This window comes from Parasteatoda tepidariorum, chromosome 8, assembly GCF_043381705.1.
Source record: "Parasteatoda tepidariorum isolate YZ-2023 chromosome 8, CAS_Ptep_4.0, whole genome shotgun sequence".
Taxonomy (NCBI): Eukaryota; Metazoa; Arthropoda; class Arachnida; order Araneae; family Theridiidae; genus Parasteatoda; species Parasteatoda tepidariorum.
Window position 1 is genome coordinate 34,866,710 of NC_092211.1, and position 24,251 is coordinate 34,890,960.

The 24,251-nt window shown below is 26.4% G+C and overlaps 1 protein-coding gene across 1 annotated transcript in view; it reads right to left on the reverse strand.

Moving 5' to 3' along the window:
- Positions 1 to 24,251, reverse strand: part of LOC122271584 (cell adhesion molecule Dscam1-like) — a 384,849-nt gene that overhangs the window by 302,510 nt on the left and 58,088 nt on the right. The window contains exon 2 of the mRNA XM_071184629.1: positions 16,910 to 17,224. Coding sequence (XP_071040730.1) covers positions 16,910 to 17,224 — 315 coding nt within the window. The remainder of the gene's footprint in view (positions 1 to 16,909; positions 17,225 to 24,251) is intronic.

Below are 24,251 nucleotides of genomic sequence, written 5' to 3' on the forward strand. Positions count from 1 at the left end.
TATATATATATATAAAAATGGCTATTTGTTTTTGTGGATGATTTTGTTTAAGCCTGCATGTGATTTACTCCGTTATTTAATGTTTATTTTGAGCCGCATCTTCTTGTACTTGCGTAAAAAATGTTGAAATATTTGCATGACATATCATACTGTATTCCCAAAAAAATATTATTTTCAAGCTCAAGCCATAGATTATTAAAAGGCATTGATTAAGTATACTTAATAGTTCCCTATGTGCATTATTAGTAATATTAAAAAACCTTAAATTTAAAAGTCTACAAATTATAAATGCTTTTTTAAGTTATTTTTTATTGAATTAAATTTACAATATTTATTTATTTAAATTTACAATATTATAAAATACATCATCAAATTTTAAATTAACAAATTTTTCAACATTATATATTTGTTTAAAGTTCTAGCGTTAAACATTAGCAGTATTTGAAAAATGGTAAGAAATATTTAAATACCTCTAAACTCATGTATTTTACTCCAGCCTCACGTAAAACGAAAATTTAATTATATTCTTTATGCACATATTTCAATTTCCATTTCGTACATAAAAGAATGACTGTGGGGAACAAATACCTTGTTGTGTATATTACCTTATTCTATAAAATACTCGCAATGTCCATATAAATATTTCAAGTAATGCACATATTGAGGTCTCTACTCTTTAGTTTAATTAAATTGACTTGTTGCGTATGTTTACGTACATCAGGGAAAATCCAATTGCTATCCTTATTCATGATTTGAATCTTTAAAGAAAGGATTTTCTTAATAAAGAATTCCTTTTTTGCCTATTCCACTCAAGATGTTAATCTAGAATTCACCAAAGAAGTTTAAATAGTAGAATGCAGGAAAAATCAAATTACTTTAAAATGAATGAAATCCAATTATGTTTTTCGAGTCGTTTTTGTACGTCTCAGAAATCTAATTCTTCAACTTTCAGAAAATATGAAGAATATTTCCTGTACCGTTTGATATTACATTCCTTTCTTTGGTTTTCATATTCTTTTAATAGGATAAGTAAGGTGTTCTTGCATGAAATTGATTGGTACTTTTTCTAATTTTTGTAAATCTTGTTTTAAGCGATATTTTTAAAAATATAAAAACGAGTTTCAAAATTAATATTTCGAAGCTTATTGAAACTGAAAATAACTTTATTAATAATATTTTAAACTTGTTCTAGATTTTTGTAAAATAAGTTTAGAAGATATTTGTAAAAGTATGAAAGTGAAGTTTTAATTATTTAATGTCCCATAGCCTCTTATAGTTTAAAATAATATTTGTAAAAATAGCAACTTCAATATAACATTTTTCAATAGATTTTCAAAATAATTTCCCCATGCAAGGGAAAAAAGACTGCTATAAATTTTTTCAATGAACTTATGCATTTGTGTAATAAAAAAATTCTGCATTTACATAATATTTATTTTATATTACTGGTTTTGTATGAGTTAGTTGATAACATAATTGAAAGGCTGATGTGTCCGACAATTTGAAGTTGATTGATTTTGTTTAAAGAAGCCTAATAGTTTCTAAAATAAAATTTATAAAAAAAAGCTTAGTATTGATTCTCAATTCTTACGAATAAATTCTTACAAATAAAACTTACTGATTCTAATAATTACTTCTAAAAAAAAGTAGTTTAAATAATAATTTGAAATAAAATTACTAACTGTCATGATATTAAAATTAAATAATTTTATTTTATCTAATAAACCAACGTATATATAATTTTTATTGATTTTTCCATCATAATCATACAAAATCAACTTGTTTTTCTTTCGTTTCAATAAAATCAAAACTTATTGCAGTATTAATTTTATTCTTATTGAAATGGATACTTAAATCTTTATCGTTATTTGTAATTAAATGTTATAATTTAGTAGAAATTTTTGTTAAAAAATATTCAAAAATTGATTTGCTTCCCTTTCAAAAAGGGAACTATAAGCTAATGAAGTTGCAAGCAACAAACCTGAATTTCTTTTTTTATGTGTCATTTTTTTAAATCATTTTCTTATGAACAATTTTGTTTTGTTAAAAAAATATTCGAAAAAAAGCTTCAACAGGAATGCACGCCTGATGTACCGTGAAGAAGTCCTGTATTCCAGTCATATTTTATGGTTCTCTTTCAGCATGCTTTACAAATTAATTTTAAGAATAATACTCTTTTAGTTTTGTATATTAAATATTTTTGACTGGAAAATCTTTATATATTTCTGTATCTAAAGTTTGGGACGTAATCTTCAAAGGACAAAATAGGGCCTCACTTACGGAGATAGAAATTTAATTCATTTAACTTCTGAAATAAACTTAGAAATTGATTAAGACATATGCTCCGAAAAATGGAAAATTTAATTTTCTGAGATTAATTCATTTATTTCAAACAAATATTTGCAGAAAACTACTTATCGGCACAAAAATAATTATTCGAGCAACTCAAAATGAACTTCAGAGAAAGTTTATTTTAAGTTTTAATGAGCTGTAATTCATCTCAACAAGATATAAAGTTTCCAAGAAGAGGAATGTGGATAAATTATCCTTATTTGTAATGCTAAATTACTGCTAGATTTCGAAACTTTTGATCATAGTAATTATTTTCATGGTATGTCATTTAAGCTTTTATCTAAATTTATTTTATTTTTTTTTCATCTGGAGAGTAATTAGAGATGACATTCGTAATTTCTCTTGTTTATACTTTAAATATAGTCATTTTAAAAAGATGGTAAAATTTAGAAATTAAAATGCTTTAAATTTTAAGGATATGAAATGAATATAATTATATGAATAGATGGTCGTAAAAATTTTAAATTTATTCCTTATTAAATTAATTTTTCTCATAAATCTATGCCTATATACGTCGTCGTAAGCTCACGTCTCGTAAATATATATCTAACAAATTGATTGAACCAAGCTCCAAGCTTCACAGTACATCAATTCAGGTCAGAATTATAATCGTAAAGCTTTTCGTTTAACTAACTATATTCTGATGAGTTGAATTAGATTTTAATGGTTTAGTTTAAAGCATTTCCTCATCAGCCCACAGTGGATAAAATAGATCATGAAGTTTAAGTCTCCAAATTATTTTGACCAATGGAGTGATTTCGGAATGATGGTCAATCGGGTGCCCATCGATTTGAAACTATACAGATAAAAAACAGTATGGTCAAAACTACCAAAGAATGGTACACTTTACTGTGTTACGGGCTCTAAAGAAACCCCAAAAGTCTCGGAAATTTTTACCAAAGCATTTTAATAATGATTTTGATAAAATTGAAAAAAATATGTGGTTTTAGAATGCGTGATAAAATACATTAAGCGTGGTAAAATTTGGTAATTTCATCATGATACTCTAGAGCATGGGTCGCCAAACTTTCTTGATCATCAACCCTTATATAATTTTTCGAAATCTCCATTGACCCCCATGAAAGTAATTTTCTTTTAATTAAAATAAAACTCTATTAGATATTGTGTTTGTACATTTATTTTATGATTTTAAGCATTTATTAAAGTAATAGTGCATTGTGTAACAATAGTTTTATGAAAAATATATTAATGTTGAAATTTAAATACCTTAATATTTATGAAATAATAAGTAATTATGAATAGGTAGAAATAATAAGTGAAGTAACTACAGTTTTACTGCTTCTTAATCAATGAGATGGGTGTGTCTGGTATTTTATTGCAAGGTTTGCTATATTGGGTTCAAAATTGGTAAATTTTGTAATTTTCGTAAAAAAATACAGAGTGTGCTGTAGTCGTGGGCTGTACTAATCCATATTATTAATGCTTACCTTCTTTTTTTACATACACTGATAATTAAAATTGATATCTAAACTAAATGAATGGTTTTATCGAAACAATAACTAATTATCCAAAACTATAAAAGTCATGCGTTTATAACGTGAATGCTCATCACACGTGACATTTGGACAAGAGCACATATGCATATGACTTATAAACTGTGCTGAGTTCGCGCCACTACGCGCTCGTACGTAAATACTTGTTTCACCCGAATAAATATACGTTTATTAATTTATGTTTTATAAAGAAACTGATATTAAGTTAATTATAAAAAATTCACAAATTTTACATACTCAATTAGGTATGTGTGATTTGCGTTTTAAGAACTGTTTTTTCTTCGACCCCCTGGATCAGATCGACCGTCCTTTTGTTAATAGACCTCTGGGGGTCTATTTAACATATAATAAAAACCATATCGTATATTAAACCACACCATTTTTGAAAACTAAATAATGTTTTTTTTTTTCAGAAAGACTTTCCATACAGTACAGTGATTTCACAATAAACACGTTTAGTCTGTTAGGATGGGCTTTACGCTTACACTATATACTCATTTCTTTGCAATTATAATTCAGTGTTTCGATAACATTGCATTCGCAATTTGAACTGAGTTTTCAGCTCTGTTCAGCATAAGTTGATTTAAATTTTTGATGAAACATTTTTCTTTGAATTAAATGAAATTTATGATATAAAAAAGTAGTTTTACAGTAAGTGTTACAACTGAATTCAAAGGTTTCTTTAAAACTGAAGTGCAGCATTGATAATCAGTTGTTCTATTACAGAAAAAAATAGTCAATTTAGAATGCTTTTGTAGTTCAGTTTTCCATGGAAAAAGCAATCAAGCTTTTGATTATAAATATTTATTTAATTCATCAAAATTTTTTAAACAAATTGTATACATTGTTATTTGGAGTTTTTTAAATCTAAAAAAAAATCACAACTACTAATCTCTTTATCATTAACACATTGCATCATAACTAATATTACTTTCAATTGTAGTTATGAGCACATTTCACAAAAGCGACCACCACCGAGCTAATATTAACGCAGTTACATAAAACAAATATTATAAAATTATTATTATATTATGCGTTAGTGTTTTAATTCTCAGGCTGAAAAATAGGATGTGACACATGATTTACCCATCCTATGATTCAAAATCAGCGTTGAATCAGCCTAACCGTGAAATCGCTTCAAGCTTACTTGGGGATATTTTTTAATTAAACAGTTATTCAGTATGGTGATAGCTTCTGGTATTAGTATTAAGCAGTGATTTAAAGAAATATTTATCCACATTTTAGCAGTATAGGTATTGATTAGATAATTGAGTCATAATTAATGAATAGCGCAGCGAATGAATAATGAGTGGAAGTATAAAAATATTTAAGTTAAAGAACGTAATTAAGAATATAGCGATATTATTAAGATAATTAATAATTAAAGAAAAAGTTTTTTTTTTTTTTTTAAAAAATCATTTTACAGATATTATTTTAATTAATTTTAAATTTCAGAGCAAAACATTTTAGCATTGAGGAATTTTAATAATTAAAACCAAAGTACAAAATGCTTAAGTTGTTAACTCTTTAATCAAAATGTTAAACGCTGTCTCATTACTTGAATAAAACTATCTGCCTTTGAATGGAGATTGACATGACTCAAATTAGTCAAATAAAATTGTCAAGCAAACACAAACTGATACATCCTTTCGTATTTTTATTCAAAACACTTAAGTAAATATAGGAATTTTCAAACTTCTAGAACTGATACTTACTAAATACTCAATAAAATTCGGATATATTCAAATTTCTGGAACTGATATTACTAGATACTCTATACCTGCTAGAACTAAAGTAAAAATAAATAGAAATGAATTTACTCTAAATACTTCATTTCGAGTATTTAAAAAAAAGTTTTTTTTTATTAAGTGTTTGAATTTTTTTATGTATGTTTTAAAACTTCTGCAGTTTACGCCCAGGTAATTTTTGATGTATAACAAGTTGAATTAGTGAATTAGGTCTCAATGATTTAGCTAAGTAGCTCGATAATTATTGGAATAGAAATATTGAGCTTTTTTAAACTTAAACTTACTTGACTTTCTTAAAAAAATCGATATTTTCAGTTTACTTTTTAACTTATTTGAGAAGTATTTTGATAGCTAGTATTCCTTCTTTAAATTCAAAATTGAACTAGATTAAAAGTGAGTTTTCTTAGTTAAAAGTGTGTAGTATAGTAAATAAATTATAAATTTCTTTAAAATCTAATAGCAGATCTTAAAACATTTCTGTACCAAACTGCAGTATAATAAGTAAAACAAATAAATTTCTTTTTTTCAAAATTGCACTTGAAATTTTTTTTTAAAATAATAAATAATTATTCAATGTTCACACACTAGATATTTTTCGTTTAAAGAAATGATTCATTAAAAAATTACCTTTAAAAGTATGATAGAACTCATGGAAAACATTGAAAACTGTTATTATCTATATTAATTTATTAAAATGCTTGATGTTCAATTAAAGAACAGTAAAACTCATTAAAATCATGATAACAAATATAGTCAAATTTCATATGTTATTTTCATGTTTTAATCAAGAGCGAGAAATAAATAATAGCATATTTATAATATCGACATGCAATGTTACGTAATTTTCAAATAAGAAACAATCTCTTAATTGTATTAAAAATTTCTTTTCTGACATGCATTGTCTTTGGCATTTAATAGACTTAAGACATGAAGTAGTTAATAAAAATCCCATTATTGCGATAAATGGTTATTTATCGTAAGTATTTTTTTATTAATCTGTTTTTAAAAGGGCCAAAATTAGGAATATATTCTCTTTTTTCAACATAAAAACTAAAAACAAAGTAAACTTTTCAAAATTTCTAATTTATTCGACAGAAATATTAATTTACAATAAAATAAAAATCCGTATACCAAGAATACTATTTTTTTAAACAAATGTTTTTGTTTCAATTTAAAACTATAGAGTTTCAAATCGGTTTTAATTTAAAAAAATACATTTTAATGGATAAAACTAATGAGATTTAAAATAATCTTTTTACTTAAAATAAATGCTTAACCTTTTTTTAATAATCAGACAAAATATCATCATCACATAGTAAAAAAATTAAATAGCTTTTTCGAAATTTTTATTCTCAAAAGATCATGGATAATTGACTTTTTTGAAATTCAGCCTTTTTTAGTTCAAATTACTTTGTCATCAGGTTTTTTGTTTATCCCAAAAGTATTTTAGTTTGTTTCCTTAATTGACTTGTATTTAAAAAGAACTTAAGGTTTATCGAATGCTCCTTTAAAATCTATTAAAATGTTTGGAACTAATAGCTACAATCCATTTATTTTTTACCGTTATTTTGTAAACCAATTTATTCTAAAATAAGCAATTTAACCGTAAATAATAAATATATATAATGATAAATTGCATTAAACTCATATTACTGTAAACATATTTGTTAAATTTCAGATTTTCAAGAGTAAGCGAGTCAAAACAATGATTAATAAATGTCAAGAATTGAAAAAATTTAATTTTATAAAAATTTAAAAAAATTAATATTATAAAAAATTAAAAAAATTTATTTTATAAAAATTTAAAACAATTAATTTTATAAAAATTTAAAAAAAAATTAATTTTATAAAAATTGAAAAAAAATTATTTTATAAAAATTAAAATAAATTAATTTTATAAAAATTAAAAAAAATTAATTTTATAAAAATTAAAAAAAAATTGATTTATAAAAATTTAAGGAAATTAATTTTATAAAAATTTAAGGAAATTAATTTTATAAAAATTTTAAAAAATTAATTTATGAAGAATTAAGAAGCTCCTAAAATGCAAAAACACTTCTTGATGAGACAAACCATGTATGATTAAAGCATTTGGACTCATGTGGACGTTAAACAAGAGAAAATATTACACCTAATGCTATTCAGAAAGAAATCAGTACAATAAAACTGTTGCAGCATAAAAAAGGTGCAGTGACGGAGAAAGGCTTAATATATTTTATGTTATGGTAGGAAATTAGGGTTGATCTAAGTATAATTCACTATATAAAGAACATGCAGTGCATTTTAAGAAAAAAAAAGTCTTAATTATAAATTTAAAATATTGCTCAAAAAAGATAAAAAAATTTTCTGCGCAGGAAGTCTAGGTGTGATCCGTCTGGTTTTTACTTTCTGAAATTTTTGTAGTCTTTTACGGTGTGGGCTTATTAGCCTTACGTCCAACCCCAAAGCCTTGACGGCCAGAGTGTTCAATATAGTTCTATATGGCAGCTATTTCTGGGTAATTAACGAAACAAAGGAAGAGAATCTGAAGACTTTCGAGGGAAAAGTATTAAGATTTTTTTTACAATCAAAATATCAAGAACCTAACATAGTAAAAGTGATCAAGGTTTCTCAAATAAGGTGGCTAGGACATGTAGTTCAATATAGCGAAAATTCTGTTTCAAAAAGCCTTCCAAGCACCAGAGCAGTAAAAAAGAGCGGAAGACCTAGGAAGAAATAGTTAGATAGAGTAGAGAATTGGTTAAAGGACTTAGGAGATAGGAGAAATATAGCATCGAATAATTCTAATTGGGGTAAACTGACTGAGACAGCTATGACCGGTAACCAGTTGTAGTGCCTAAGAAGAAGAAGAGAGGACGAAGAATAGATTACCTTGCATTCCTGAGATGAACTGTAAAACTGGCGTTAATTTTATTAGATTTCTAATGCAATAATGCATGCTGACAAATGAATAATGAAAATTAATTATGCGACTGACATTATTCTAGTTTCTGACACGTTTTTAAATTAAATTAATTTCAATGAAGATTATTTCATTTAAGAAACTATTCGTGAAGCAAAATTGAAAGCTATACAAAACTATTCAGTCATTCAATTCTAATATTCTGCTAATGAATATTCTGCTATTTTAAAATCTGGCAAAAAAGACAGAATTTCCATTAAATGCTTTTTTTTGTCTACTACTTCTGTATTATAAGCATATTCATTCAGTATGTTTCTTTGACCAATTCTTCGGTAATTTGCAATATATTGGTAGTTTTAGATTCATAGTATCTTGCAAACTTGTTGCAACTCAGCTGTTTATTTCAAACAATCATTTTACTTACTTCTTTTACAAATAGAACAAATCTACTTCGTTCAAAATCAATATATTCAACAGTGTAGATTAATTTTAAAATAACTGTTTCATTTGTTGCATTTTAAAATCTTAAGAAAATAATGTTTAACTTTTAAATAAGGCTTCAACTTTAATGAAATGGTTTGGCAGAGGCTTATTTTTCAAATATTTTCTTTATCAATAAAGGAATATTAATTTTACAGTTCAGATTTTATTGTTCTTATTCTATCCCGTAAAAATATTTAACATTGAATGATTCTGTAAATCCCTATTATCTTTATCATTCATCTAACATATTTGTAAGGATGTTTATATATTCAGCCTACCAGTGTGTGAATATTCTCTTTTGATTTCAGTTGCCAGACTACGTTGCTACAGCACAATAATATCATTAACAAGTAAAAGAACACAGAATCTAGTCCCAATGTAAATTATTCTTGTTTTCTTTGGTAAATGGTAAACTCAGCCTCATACAAATGTATTATGCTACGTCCAAGCTTTGGAGATAAATTAATTTGCAAACAAGAGAGTTGTATCGCCATTCGCAACCAGCATATTGAGTTGGCGTAGAAAGAGGGCTATGTATCAACTCCTTTCTGACGACGGAGTGCGATGTTGGCACAAAGAATAATATTATTCTCGCAGGTTTTCATTTATTAAATTCTTTTGTAAAGCAAATGTATGATATACGCAAAGAGTTGTTCTTTTAGATTTTGAAAATATTTTTTTCTTCTTTTCGCATCTCAGCTTTTTTTTTTCTTATGCAGGTTTTTTACTCAAAAATTGAATTGAATTTCTTGAGAAACATGTTTTTACAAAATGAAATTTTGTGATGCCTGGCTTGGACAATCACTAAAAGATTATGTACATATGCAAAAAACTTTTTGGTAGGTATTGTTGTTAAGATCTGCTTTTGTCTATTACATGTATTAAAATTTAAAAAAAAAAGATAAGATGCGTATATATTTGTGAAGCAATTTATTTATTAAACGAATAAACTAATTTTTTTTTTAATTATAATATCTCTTTCCCTGTAGCTGAAAGAATTAAAGTTATTTTAAAAATTCCAATTACATTTAAAATATTTTTAAATTATTATAATTTTAGTTTGAAAATTATCTCTTCCAACTGCTGTTTTCGCGTCGTTGTGAACATACTAGTTCTAATGTTATATTTTTATTTATTCTAGTTTTTTTTCATTTTTAATAATTTATTTTATAGTTTTATAGTCTAACTATTTTCATGTAGTTAATAGAAACCATAAAAAGTCATGACATTTCACTTAGAATACTTCTGCTTTTTGATAATGGTGGAAAATATAGAGAAGTGAATTTAAAAACTAGAAAATAGAAAATGCTTACAACCAAGTTAGCAAATGACTTATCAATTTTATGGTAAAAAAATAAATTTTTCTTCACAGTGTTATTTTAAGTGTTTTTCTTTTGTTTTTCGTTCGCTCTCTTCTGAAGTTTTAATTTATTTCTAATACTCAGTGTTATTTGAATTTTTTGTTCTAAAAACTTTAAATACCATCATACAAGCTATCAGCAATGAAGATATATGATTAAGTAATGGTAAATAGAAACTTCAGTAATGCTTGACTATTTGAAATAGAAGCGGTTTATTCATTTAATTATATCCATTCTTTTCACGCTTAGTGAGACAGAAATTGAGATATTCGACTTATTTTTAAATGTATTTTAAAAAGACTAAATGCATACATTAATAATTGAAACTTTTAAATAAAAATAAAACGAAATTTGAAGAAACTGAAATTTTATAAAACTAGCAATATACGCACACACTGTAAAAATAGATATTCAAAATTTATGAAATTTTATTCATTTTAACCGGAAGCGTTTCCCGGGAGATGATTTACGGAAACATTTTGTCAAATTAACAAAATGGTAGTCTTATTTCTTACTGAAGGATATGAATTTCGCCACAAGCTTTAGACTTGTGATGAATATTGACTGAAAATACTGAAATACAGTAATAGTATGAGCTGAAAAAGGCCGTTGCTGGATATGAAGAAAAAGAAACCACGTTAAAAAAACACGTGAACTAACTGATTCTTAAACTATCACGCCTTTCTGTGAAAAGAGTTTTAAAGCCAGATAAAAAATAACTAAGCTAACTGGAGAAGAAATATCGCAAAATATAAGAGAGTACATTTTGTGACGAAGCGCGTGTCGAAAATGTACATTTTATGATGAGATGATTATCTAATATTATAAAAATACATACAGATAAAAAATTCCTAAATTTTAAAAAAAATTGATGCTTATTTCTGTTAAGCACCATACTTGTTTTATTTGTTTGAAATAAATATACAACGACTGTTTATTTTTATTTTTATTTTTGCTTGACACACTGTAAGAAAATGTCAGGATCAAATTACGACAAAAAGTACATGTCCTTTTCAAATATAAACTATTTTTATCGGAACATGTTACGGAACAAAAAATTTGATATAGCGAACTTCTTGCAATGCGAATTACCGTAAAATCACTAATTAACACTAATTAAATAAATATTACTAAAAACAAATACGCTACAATATTTTACGGTCCAATTGATGTTACTGGTAACGCACCCTAAGTATCGGTATTTAATACCGTAATTTCATTCTGAATTTTTAGGCGCATTTATTTTCATTGGAGCAAATGTTATGCATATGTATCGTCTAATTTTTGCTGCAACATAGTACAAATATTGCATGACATATGATACTTATTTTATGAACTTGCGTATAACAACACTCATTTAGGGTCGTAATCTGAATCGCCTTACACATCCATATCAAATGAAACTGCTCGTAAAATATTCGTGGCAAATAATAGCATCATTCATGAAATATTTACTGATGTAAAGGAAGGTTAATTTATTCCTATGTATCTCTCATCAAGATGAATAACTCATCGATCATCGTGTTGCAAGATAATAAAAAAGTTTTACGTAGGAAAGTATAAATTGACTAAAGTGCATTAAAAGGATCGCCAACAGACTCTTTTAAAGATATTTTTCAAAGGTATCGACTTTGCATGCACCTGCATCTAAACACTTATTTCTATTACTTTTCCTGTAGGGAGTAATAGTTGTGAAAGAGGGCAACGCCCCGTTGTCGCTAATTACAAGAAACTATAACCGCCCCATAGCTTATGTCACGCAATGCAGCTTATAGCTCTGTTGATCCAAATATGAAGGGAAGATGTGTTCAATATGTTTTTCGTGTAAAGTTAGTATTAAAAAAACGTTTTTAGAGCGACACGTTTGTTTCCGTGGCAATTATGTTTTTTATACTTCCCAAAGGTGATAATTAGTAAAACAATTACTGACTTTTTATTACTTTGATGATACAGCTCAGCTTTTTATTCTACACAATTTGGATTGTTGTTAAAATTTACCATTTCTATGAACAGCGGTAGGTGTCTCTTAATATCGAAAAAATAGCGTTGTTATGCTAGTGTAATTATAATACTCATGATAAACCTTGAAAACATAGTTAAATATGTATTTTTTGTTATCTTTTGTAAGTAAAATCTTAGTTATATAATTGTTAGTATTTGTTAGTACTCGAATAGAATATTTAAAAGTTTAGCTCATAAAGCAATTTTACTCTGCTAAAAAAAGAATGAATCTAGTAAACAGTTCAATTTGAAAATTTTTAACTATATGTTTATTTGAAGTAAATAAAAATGCGTGTTATCTAATAAAATGTATTTTAATAATATTACGATACCTTTAAGTTTCACTTCATTCACCGAACCCCGCAATCACTACGCAGTCATTTTTGTTTTTAAAAAAAATCTTACATTTATTTAAAAAAGTATTTATCTGAAAGATTCCAAAATTTTTCATTGCATTTGTAAGATTTGGTGCCACATATTACGTCTGTGATTCCTTTTTGATACGGTTTAAACCAACTGTGCAATAAGACGTATGGTAAAAATTACTAGAATATGGAACATTTTATCGGGTTTCTGTCATAATGGAAGCACCACAGCAATTTTTAATGAACTGCTTTGGTAATGATTGTGATAAAATAAGAAATAAAATATGGTTTTATAATATGTGAAGAAATTTGGTAAGTGGGGCAACATTTAGTGATCCAATCATAATATTTCAGAGCATGTGGCATGAAAACCATTTGTTCGGTTACATCAATTTTTTAGTTTTGTATTTTTTACTAAATTTATGGTAATCAAAACTATTCTTTTGAAAACCAGAATTCCCCGTTAACCGTAACCATATGAACGAAAAAATTACAGAACAAATTATTTAAATGCAGTATATTTTAGTTTTATTAAGCAGAATTATGATGTTTTTACTAGAAATGTCATTACCATAAACACGGTAATTTTACCATATTTTCTCTCCGTGGAGTTCTTTTCCTAGTTTCAATTAAAAATTCGTTCACAAAATTTCCCTTCAAATTCCTATTTAATAATTAGTTACTAAAGCGCTTGTTAAATATTTTCCGACAAAGATAATTTTTCGCGATATCACGAAAATTAATTAATATTCTTTTACATTTTAAAAAGTGCAAAAGTTTGTATTCTTCGAATTGTATGCATAGACAGAACTGAGTACTAGATAAAACTTTTGAAAAATTTAAATGCATTTGTCTACCAATTAAAAGTTGTAACTATCTGACATTAAGCTTTGTCACATTTACTGAAGGATAATAATTATGCCTGCATATGATCAAGAAATCATCTGATAAAACAATCAAAAACGTTAGAATTCTGTTTTCTATCTTACAAAGATTTTACTTTTCCTCAGAAAACAAATGAATAAAACTATTAAGAAAAACATAAAATAGGTCAGGACTGATAAACAAGGGTCGAACAAAATAATGGAAACACTTGTATATTGATGCATTTTTTTCTTCATATTTCTCCGGAAATACTTAACGAAATGTTTTATATCTTCAGAAATGTTTTTATCATGCAATTTCTCATACACATCAATGAAGTTTGAAACCTTTAGAGTTTCAAGGGACCAAAAATTGCAAGCGGAAAATAATGTTTTTGAACATCCTATGACAAAAAATGTATCAATAGATTTGTACTTTATTACAGTCACTTTTGTTATTATATGCAATTATTACACAGACTTCCGTAAGCCTAACATAAATATTTATGGAGATATGGACATTTTTAGAAAAAAAAGAATTTTTTTTTGTCTTACTTTTTTTGATGTAAATCTAAGGATATTCAATGAAACTAAACAAAATTTTAGAAAATTTTAAAATTCATTATAAATGTTATTTGGAGTAGTTCTTTTATATTGCGTATGAGCGGGAAGAAGTAAAAAATATATATTAATTTTGTAGTGAATCGTATTCGGCAACTAATAAAAAAATTCAATTTGACTACCTAAAAAAATTAAAAATTTTCAAGCAATTTTAGGAAGTAGTTTTTGAACTTTTTAAAAGAATTCTCAAAATCATAAAATTTTTTACATACATTTCCTTTTGTACTATTAAACAAGATTTATTAAAAAAAACGGCATTATTGAGGTACATAACAGTATATAAAAGTATATTTTTTCGCCTGTTTTTTTTCCTTCTTTAATCACTTTTTGGTGTATGAGCATTTATTTTAAGATATTATCATTTGTCATTAAATTTCGTTTTATGATACAAAATAATATTTGTAGTAAAGCCCTTATAGTTTTGAGCTTTCTTTTAAGAAGTGCAAAAACTACTTTGAAAATTACTTGAAACTTTAAATTTTTAAAGGTATTCAAATTGGACTTCTTTCCTTAATGGTTAAATACGATTAACTAGAAAATTAAGAAATTTACTCCCGTGCATGCGAATTTTAAGGAACTGGCTTAATTGCTTATATTTTGAGCAGTTTTAAATGGATTTTTATCAACTTTCAAGGCAATAATTTTGTAAATAATTTTAAATTGCTCTAAAATTTTTTTTCTATTTTATTGATTATTTTTAAAGTTATAGCAAGAAAACGCAGGACAAAAAAACTGGTTTCTATAAAAATGTCTATATCTCCATAAGTATGCAAGCTATTCGTACGAAATTTTGTGTATTATTTTAATATGATAGCCAAAATAACTCTCACGTGTTATGGATCCATGGCTACATTTTTATAAAAGGAGTTTAAAAAAACAATATTTTCCATTTCTAATTTATTGTAGGTCCTTCGAGTCTCTAAACGCATTATAATTAATATTTCATAACTATTTCGTTATAAAATACTTCGCTAAGTATTTCTGAAGAAATATGAGAAAATTTATAAATATGGAAGTGCTTCCATTATTTTGTCAACCCCTATACAAATATATTTAAAACGTTATCAAATTATAATAACTTATTTGTACATTTTATGTTGATGACCAAAGATATTTGGATTTTACGTAAGAAAACTGAATGTGGTTTGAAAAGCCATTGGGAATACACAAATTGGTCATCCTTCTTTCAGTTTTTTTTTGTGTGTATTTTGTGTCACTGCGCAAAGATAAACCATCTATTTCAAATCATCTTCGAAACATATTGCTAATACTTTCTGATGTGATTTAATCACTGGCAGAAACTAAATGAAATATTCCGTATTCAATCTAAATACATAAAATATTTTGACATTTTTCCTCTGTTGTAATTCAAAATATTTAAATTTGTTTTCCATTCTAAATCAATTTTATTTTAAGCGACGACAAAGAGATTATTCACGATACAATCGTTCTTTTGAAGAAAAAAAAAGTACTGATTAATCAACGAAACTTCTAAATTGGCAAACATTTCATTATTTAAAAATAATGAGAGATATTTGTATTGAGGAATAAACGTCATTGATTTTTTTTTATATAACGTATTTAACGAATTGTATTAAATGAATATATTTCTCATTGAGTTTATTTACATTTAAACACTTTTTTCATAACTTTCGAGTTTCCTATTAAAAATCCTATTATACTGTTTCTTCTTTATTAAGTTTGAAGAAATTTAAAAATTGCAAATTTTCGTTTTATAGAAAATAAATTTTATTTTGCCTCGTAAGATTAAAAATTTGATTCACAGAAGGTTCTTTACTTATCTTTAATTTGAACCATTTAGACTATTTTTAATAGTTGTAACAGTAACCTTTAACATAGAAAAACGTGTCAATTACTTATAAAATCTATTTTAATCTCATTAATTGTGCAACTGAAGCACGCTTTTCTTTCCACGCATGATCCAGCAATTTTATTGCAAATTTAAAAATTATATGCTTAATGTCTTAGTTTGTTTTTCACTTAATTTTTTTCTTTACTTTTCAATTTAAGTTTTTTTCGTTCGTTTGTTTTTAATTTAAATACAAAATTCTATTATTTCCACTCCTATTATATAAGACGGAATTTAAAAGCTACAAAATTTCGTAATTTCTAATTCTCCAGTATTTACTTTCTTTCAATCCGGGTTTTATACATTTTTATGACAGTATGCATTTTATTTCATTCTAAACAAGGATTATTTTAAACACAGTAAACGAAACAAATATTATTTCATTAAAACGATTTATTTTTTTTGCTTTAATTAGGATAACACAAATTTTATTCAATAACACTCAATGTCCTAGTATTATATTATACTCCTAATTCATGCAATTCTGGTAAGAATTACACCATTTAAGTCATTTTAAAATTATAAGGTCTTTGATGTTCAATGAAAAGTAATTCAGAAAAATTATTGATGTCAAATATTAAAATTATCCTGTAATAAAGTTGATGATGGTATGACTTTTAAGTCAAAGTTTTACTGTACTTCGTTGAACATTGTTGTACAATTGTAATTATTGTACTTCAAAGTCCTTCAAAAGTCGTTGATTTTCAGTGAGGGACAAATCAGAAAAAGTATTGATGAAAACTGCTCTATTGAATACTAAACAGTATAAGCAATTCGACAAACATGTAATATAACATATAGTGCCATTTTTTATAAAATATTTACTTACCTCCTCTTACGTGTACTTCTGGTGAACCAATAGTACCAAAACTATTTGATGCAACACATCTGTATACAGCCCCATGTATATCTTGTCTATATTCCTCAGCCCTGAAAGGTTGAAATACGAGTGAGCCATCTTGCCGTGAATGTCTCAATCCAGGAATATTGGCCAATTTTGACCAATCACTTTTTGTCCAAAACACTGATGCCTGTGGTAGTCCAGTTGCAAGGCACGGAATGATAGCTCCAGATGAATTATGAAAAACAACCCTGTTCGGGGGCTCTTTAACGAATGATGGACCTCTGAAAGCGAAAGCGAGATCTGTAAAAAGTAAAACAATTCGTCAATTATATGCTTTTTGCCATTGTCTTACATTTTTAATGTAAAAATATAATTTAAACTATAAATATTTCCTTCATGATTTCATTAATTATTATTTGGTAACTCATTCATAAATTATTTGAATTAAAATTATTTAAAAAAACATATTTTCAAAATCAAAACAAAAATACATTGAATGAGTGACTTAATTTTGGTATAAAAAAAGCATATTGTTCATAATACTCAGCTTTGGTAGCAAACAGTTCTTAAACCAATACTTAATTAGAGCATAAACATCGTTTTTCGTGAAACACAACCGTTAAAAATAATGAAAACTTTGTACTGAAGTCAATCTTCGTTTTTTTACTATGAACAATGAATAAAAATATAGAATATTTTGGAACTAAAATGTTTTAAAAAGTTTAAAAAGATGATAATAAATAAAAATATCTTTATGATAAATAAAACTATCCTTCAGGTAAATACAATTATCTTTCAATCAACTTTCAGATGTTGATATTTACAAAAATAAAACTTTGATACTCAGCAAAAATTGTACTCAAAACATAAGTTTAACATTTCTGTATTAAACTAGCATATTCATTAAGAGAATCTACCTTCATTTCATTTAAAAGAGTGAAACCTATGTTCATGAAATTCTGTCTTGACTTGATAATTATGAAAACTTTTTAATAGTATTTCCAATACCCCGAATGTTAGCCCTTCTAAGTACTGATTTGAAGATTAAATTCAAAATGCGAAAGATCGTGATATCTAATAATAATCTTATCTGATAATCTCATAAAGGTTCTGGATAAATAACATATACATTAGTATATAAAGCATATAAATAACATATAATGGTTTAGGATAACTCGATTTAGTAAAATACATCAATTTAATTTTTGCACATTAAACTAAGAATGATGCGCATATGCATATAGTGTCTTGAACAAAGTTTTCATAATTATAATGCCAAAAAAAAGCGTACAAGTTGTTTATAAAATGAAAACCGCTACTTTGCTACTTTAGCACAAAGAGATGCTGACCAGCAGGAAAAGCAGTTCCGTAGGTTGACGTGTATAGAGAGCAAGGGGCTAAACCACCTAGTGCTTACTAAAACTGCAATCTAAGAGTATGGTGCTAACAATACTCGATTTAATTTTGCTCACAAGAATTGATGATATTCTACTGTAGAGAGGGAAACAAATTAAGAATCCATTTTTTCATCATTGCATGATTTTTTAATGTGGATTAACATCCTTCATTTTCACGTGCATTAATTATCATTTCAGTACAAAGACAACATAATTCTAATTTTAAAATAAAAATATATGTTAAAAACTTCTAACTTTCTTATTCTTCATTGTTTCATCATTTAAAATCTAGGTCTCAGAAATTATTTATTAATGGGACTTGAAGTATTAAATATCTTAGGAATTTTACAAAGATTTACTTTAATGCATATTTGTTCAAAGGAAGAACACAATTTTTTCTTTAATACTTCTTTAATAAAGGAAAAAAAAGGCGTTTTGTCATCACCTTTTCCTTATTTAATTTTATCAAAGGAATTAAATATTAAAATATACAAAGAATATTCTCTTAATAAACCGGCGAAATGTTTTCTTTATATTTTATACGCATTGAACAAAAAGCTATTTATTAGCTCAAATTTAAATATTTTACATATTTTACGATACTCATAATTTAAAAAATCAAAATAAGATACATTTTCTTTCGATTTTATTTATGCTTAAACTGAACAATAGAGTTCTGTTTACATCTAAAATTACTCTTAAAACTTACATACAATCTGGTTAATTACGTCTTTGAATAATTTATTAGTTTCCTTTTTATGTAATGAATTTCTGATATAAAGTAATATTTTATATATTTTATTATTGTCTCATTTCTAAAAGCCTTTTTTTAAGCCAATTATTTAAATTTAGCAAGAACTGCAAAATTATTCTTGTTTTCAAACAAAAAATTTTATGAAAACATAAATGGTATTTATTATTATTTATGCACCAAATCACAATTTTAAAATATTTATAATAATGCTAACAATAGTAATTTTAAATAAATATAAAAAACATTGAATAAATTGAACACATTAAAATTTGGTATGAGTCCCTATTTCATAAACATTCACTCTTGTTCTTTTAATCTTTGAATAAAATTGAATATAAATAAGTTTAATAGCTCAAATTAACAATTGAACTTTATGCATATTAAATGCATTTCACAAAAAATTTAATCAACTATTATGTAAACAAGCATTGATTGTCTATTGGTGTATCTTTTAATTACGGAAATTTTAAATGAATACAAATTCAACTAATTTAATAGTTCACAATTTTGAACGTAAAGTGTCTTTACAGTCTGAGTCCACAATTAATAAACATAAAATGTTGTTGCCTCCGAATAACAATTGTGTTTTATACATATTACAAGTAAAAGTTATAATTAGTTATTATGCAAAAGAGGATGGATTATCTATTGAATTTGAATATTTAAATTTTATTAGCATTTAAAATCGCTTATAAATCTTACATAAGCTTTTATTATTTACCTAAATTTAAAATAACAGCTTTCAAAAAATTAAAATAATATTCTGTTTTGTTTCTCTCTAGAAGGCTTTTCAAAACTGAAAACAAGCATATAAATTTATTAAGAGAATTTACAGCAACATTATCTTTGTTTTGAAACATAAAGCAATTATTTCTGGAAACATGAATAAAATATATTATTACTATATGCCAAAGCGCAAATTTAAAATGTTTCAAGCCATTTTATTTTTACTTGAGAAACGAAACCGCAAAAATAATTTACTTTGCTATAAAAGTCACTTTCCATCCTAATCCACATGTTTCTCTTAAGAAATATTTGTCACGTACGAATTAAATAATACATTAAAATATACTGCTAGAGTTAAGAAAAAAAATGGGTTTGGAAATGCGCCAAAAGAATGTATTCTTTGGTTAATTTAATCCCTTTAGTGAAAAATGGCGTTATTACTGTGCCGTAATTCATCTTTTGTACTTACAACACGCGTATACAATACTCTAGCTTATAAATTATTGCTCTTAAAACAAACCTTAGCTATTTTTATATTCTCGTATTGATAACTAAATTAGGTAATTAGATTACCAAGACTAGGACTTAGATTTGTAGCTTAAATTGTAATAAACGAATAATATTTTTTTAGAAGCACAACCGTAAAACAGTTAACGTTTTGGGTAATATTTACAAAGAAGTGAATTGGAGCATGAAAATTAGTATCGGCATAAATATTTTTTGCAATAAAGAAATGCTATGTTTGCAAAGCAATTTCGAAATTGCTTGATTAAATTAGTTAATTACAAAGGCTGTTTTGCACTATCGTTTGCTTAGAGAACAATAAAAAGATGTTAACTGGAATCAGATAACTAATAAAAGTTTTTTTCCCTTAAAATCATGAAATCGACAATTGTTTTTAAACATATGGTGAGTAAACGTAGTAAATATGTCTCAGCAAAATTTATTTTACTCAAATGTGTTTTCAAACTATAAGTTTTAAAACTTATTTTCATCCAATGCCAAAACTTATGTTCATGACATTACAGCTCAAAGACTATATATTTTGTAGTCATGAATTTTTAAAAAATATAAATCATTGAAAATATACAGTAAGAAGTTTTAAGAATTTTAAGAAAAATATTTTTTTTTCAATTTCATTGCACTAAGTGAATATTTATTTTTGTCTGAAAATGCGTATTATGGTTTTAATCACCGAGCTCTTTGGTGTTCCCATGCAGCCCGAAACACGGAAAATTTCATAATTTTTTGGTAGTTTAGGTGGTAATTTTTACTCAGTGTGTACACGAAAAAGTCTAATAATGCGTTTGATGGAATATTTAATTCCTTCGATCTTATAAAAACAACAAGTCACCTTACAAGAGGCGCGGTGGCTCAGGGAATAAATCACTAGCCTCCCAATGAGGTCACCCGGGTTCGATCCCAGCGACAGCTGGTCGAGTCGAATTCCGCACCCGGCTCGCATTGACCACAGTGCTGACGTAAAATATCCACAGTGGTATACGGATCATGGGTTAGAGTCCCCTTTCAGTCACGCTAAATGTGGAAAGTTTCCGTGGTTTACCTCTCCATGTAACTCAAATGCTAGTTAGTTACATCAAAAATTCCTCCGCGAAGGCAAACTTTCTCAGAATACATGAGAAAGGAGTTCCCTTATCTTCTGGATCGGTTCAAAATTTCAAGGCTACAGAGTTGAACAATAGCAACCGTAAACCCTAAATTGTGTTGATTGTTCAACGATGGTTATAAAATAAAATAAAATTGTCCTACAAAGGATCACTCCTACAAATTTCTATGGGCACAAATGACACAATTTTCCCAAGAAAATAAAAAATGTAGTAATTTGAGATCAGAATACTTAAATAATAAAATCAGGGTCAATTAAAGATGCTTTGCAATAAAATAAGCATATACAAGTGATTTTAATTGAATTACGCATCTCTGATTTAATAAAATATTTCGTAATTTTTTTTTTCTGAAAATATATTAATTGTTAAACAAAAGTATAGCAATGAATTATTTAGGCAATTATTGAGGAATTGCAATTGTTATTATTTGTTTTTACAACAATTCCATTTTTAATTATTCATATTTACTTGTTTTATTCATTTGCTTAACGGTCGAAGTTTTCAATGTAATTTCGAGATAGCATGTAGGGAGTAAAATGCCATTTCGGTTTTTTGTTTCGCAGACTGATGACGGCATTCTTGTTACGAACCTGATTTCTAAATTTTTATTAAAGAAAAAAAATCTGCATTGAAGTTTAATGAAAACTGTGCTTTAATGAGTAAAAATATCAAAATTCTGCAAATTGTGCAAATTTTAGAGCCATGGAAAGGGTGGTAAATATAGTTTAATGTAATAGTGATTTTGTTCATAAACAAATTGTTTGTTATACAACTATCTTCTCTATAAGCTGTAAAAAAATTTCAAAAAATAAATAAATGCGGTGTTTATGATAAATTCAGATAATTTTTAAGGATGAATTAAGCTTGTTATTAATTCAAAAAAACTTTTTTTCAAACATTTGATATCAATACGCTACTTTTCCCCCAACAGCAGATTTTCATTTTGAAAAAAAAAATATTTACCCTCCCTAGTACTTATTATGCTCTCAACATTCAGCATTTTCGAATTTTGCTGACAAACATGCAGACGCATACATAACCGCAGGCTATTTTGCGAGTGATCCTACATTATATTCTGGTTTTTGTTCATTTCAACGAGTTTTACATCATTTATCGAAATCTCCACCTGACAATATCATATAAGTCAAAAAATTATGAGCATTATTATCGGTAAGAAAAAACATAAAAGAATATTTTTTCAAAATAAGACAAGTTATTATCGAAGTCAATTTTGTGTTGAAAGATTTGTGTTATCCAATTAGCAGTTGGATAAAATTAGAGGGAAGTGAAAAATAATTATTGAAATTTTCCTTCAATGTTCCCTTTCAATTGATTTTGATTCCTCAAATACAGCAGATACTATTTTAAATATTGACACTGATTTATTGGATCTTAACAAATGAACTAACCTGTCTATCATTTATCTATATTTACTACAAAATTACTTCCCCTGTTTTATGATGTTTTTAACGATAATTTTAAGTATGTAGTTTGTAAAACAATTCATATAATTTTACAGTTTTTAATTACATCGCTCATGGGCTGCAATAGTGGCACGACTCAAAAAACACGCGTTCTGGACTAAGAACAGGTATAAATATGAAAATACACATTCTTTTCAGCAGCAATACTAGCAAAACTCATAATTCAACTTGAAGGTAATCTTCGTTTAAGCACACTAAAGCATTTCTTATGCATTTTCCTTTAGCAATGAAAACTTTAAGCCCGCTTATCTCAAAACATTATTTTTTAGTTGTGCCTCTATTGCAGCCCATGAACGATATGTTTAGTTACATTTTGTATAAACATGGATATTATTAAACAAATAAGTAATATGACAGATAAAATAAATGCAGTCTTATTCTCAGTGAAACCAATTTCCATGCTGCTTCTTATTAGCAATTAAAACATATTTAATTACATAAGTTTCTGGTTAAATACATAATATATCCAATAATAAAAATACAGGACGTTATAGAAGAAAAAATTCTTCTCTTGTAATGGGTTATATCCATATGGATTTCTTTGAAAAACAATATTACATGTTGGGAGCAATAACATTCTAAATCTGCGATAGCTGCTTTAAGAGGAAGGCTTGATAAAAATAAAGAAATTGGTTTACCTTGTTATTAGATTATTTATTACGCACATTACATCTACAATATGGGTTGTTTGATACAACTGAAATTTAATTACTGGAACTTAAGACTTGGGAAAAGACTTTTGTAATCTATAGAGATTAAGAAGGAGATGTAAACTTTGATATAAAAGAAAAATTTAATAATTCTCTGATCAATATCAGAGATCGTAAAAGGAAGTCGTAAAGTAGTATTGCAAAAAATTAGGAACATTCAATCCCATTTTATATTTCTACGAAAGTAAGAAAGGTATAAAGTTTAATTATGGTATTTCCTGGAGAAAAAAAGCGAACGTTTTTGAGACATAAAATAAACCAATATAGTTTGCGTGCATGGAATAAAGTTACTAAATTATTCGTTGTGACAAATAAAAGCAGAAAAAAATATTAAATTAAAATGAGACGTGCAGTTTTAATAAAGGTAACAGTTATTTAATTTTTGTCCGAAATTTAAATTCTTGAAAAGCATAATCTTTAAAGTTCTTTTCAGTGGCATACGCAGACTTTTTTCAAGGGGGGGTTCATAATTTTCTGAAGCTACTAAAAGAAATTCGAGTATGTAATAAAGCACTATTATTTCCCTAATTTAGACAGCTAGACAGTTTTGACTTTTTATTTAGACAACATTGTTTAGTTAAATTTTTATTTGATTTTTTAAGTTTAAGAACATAATGTAATATCTTCT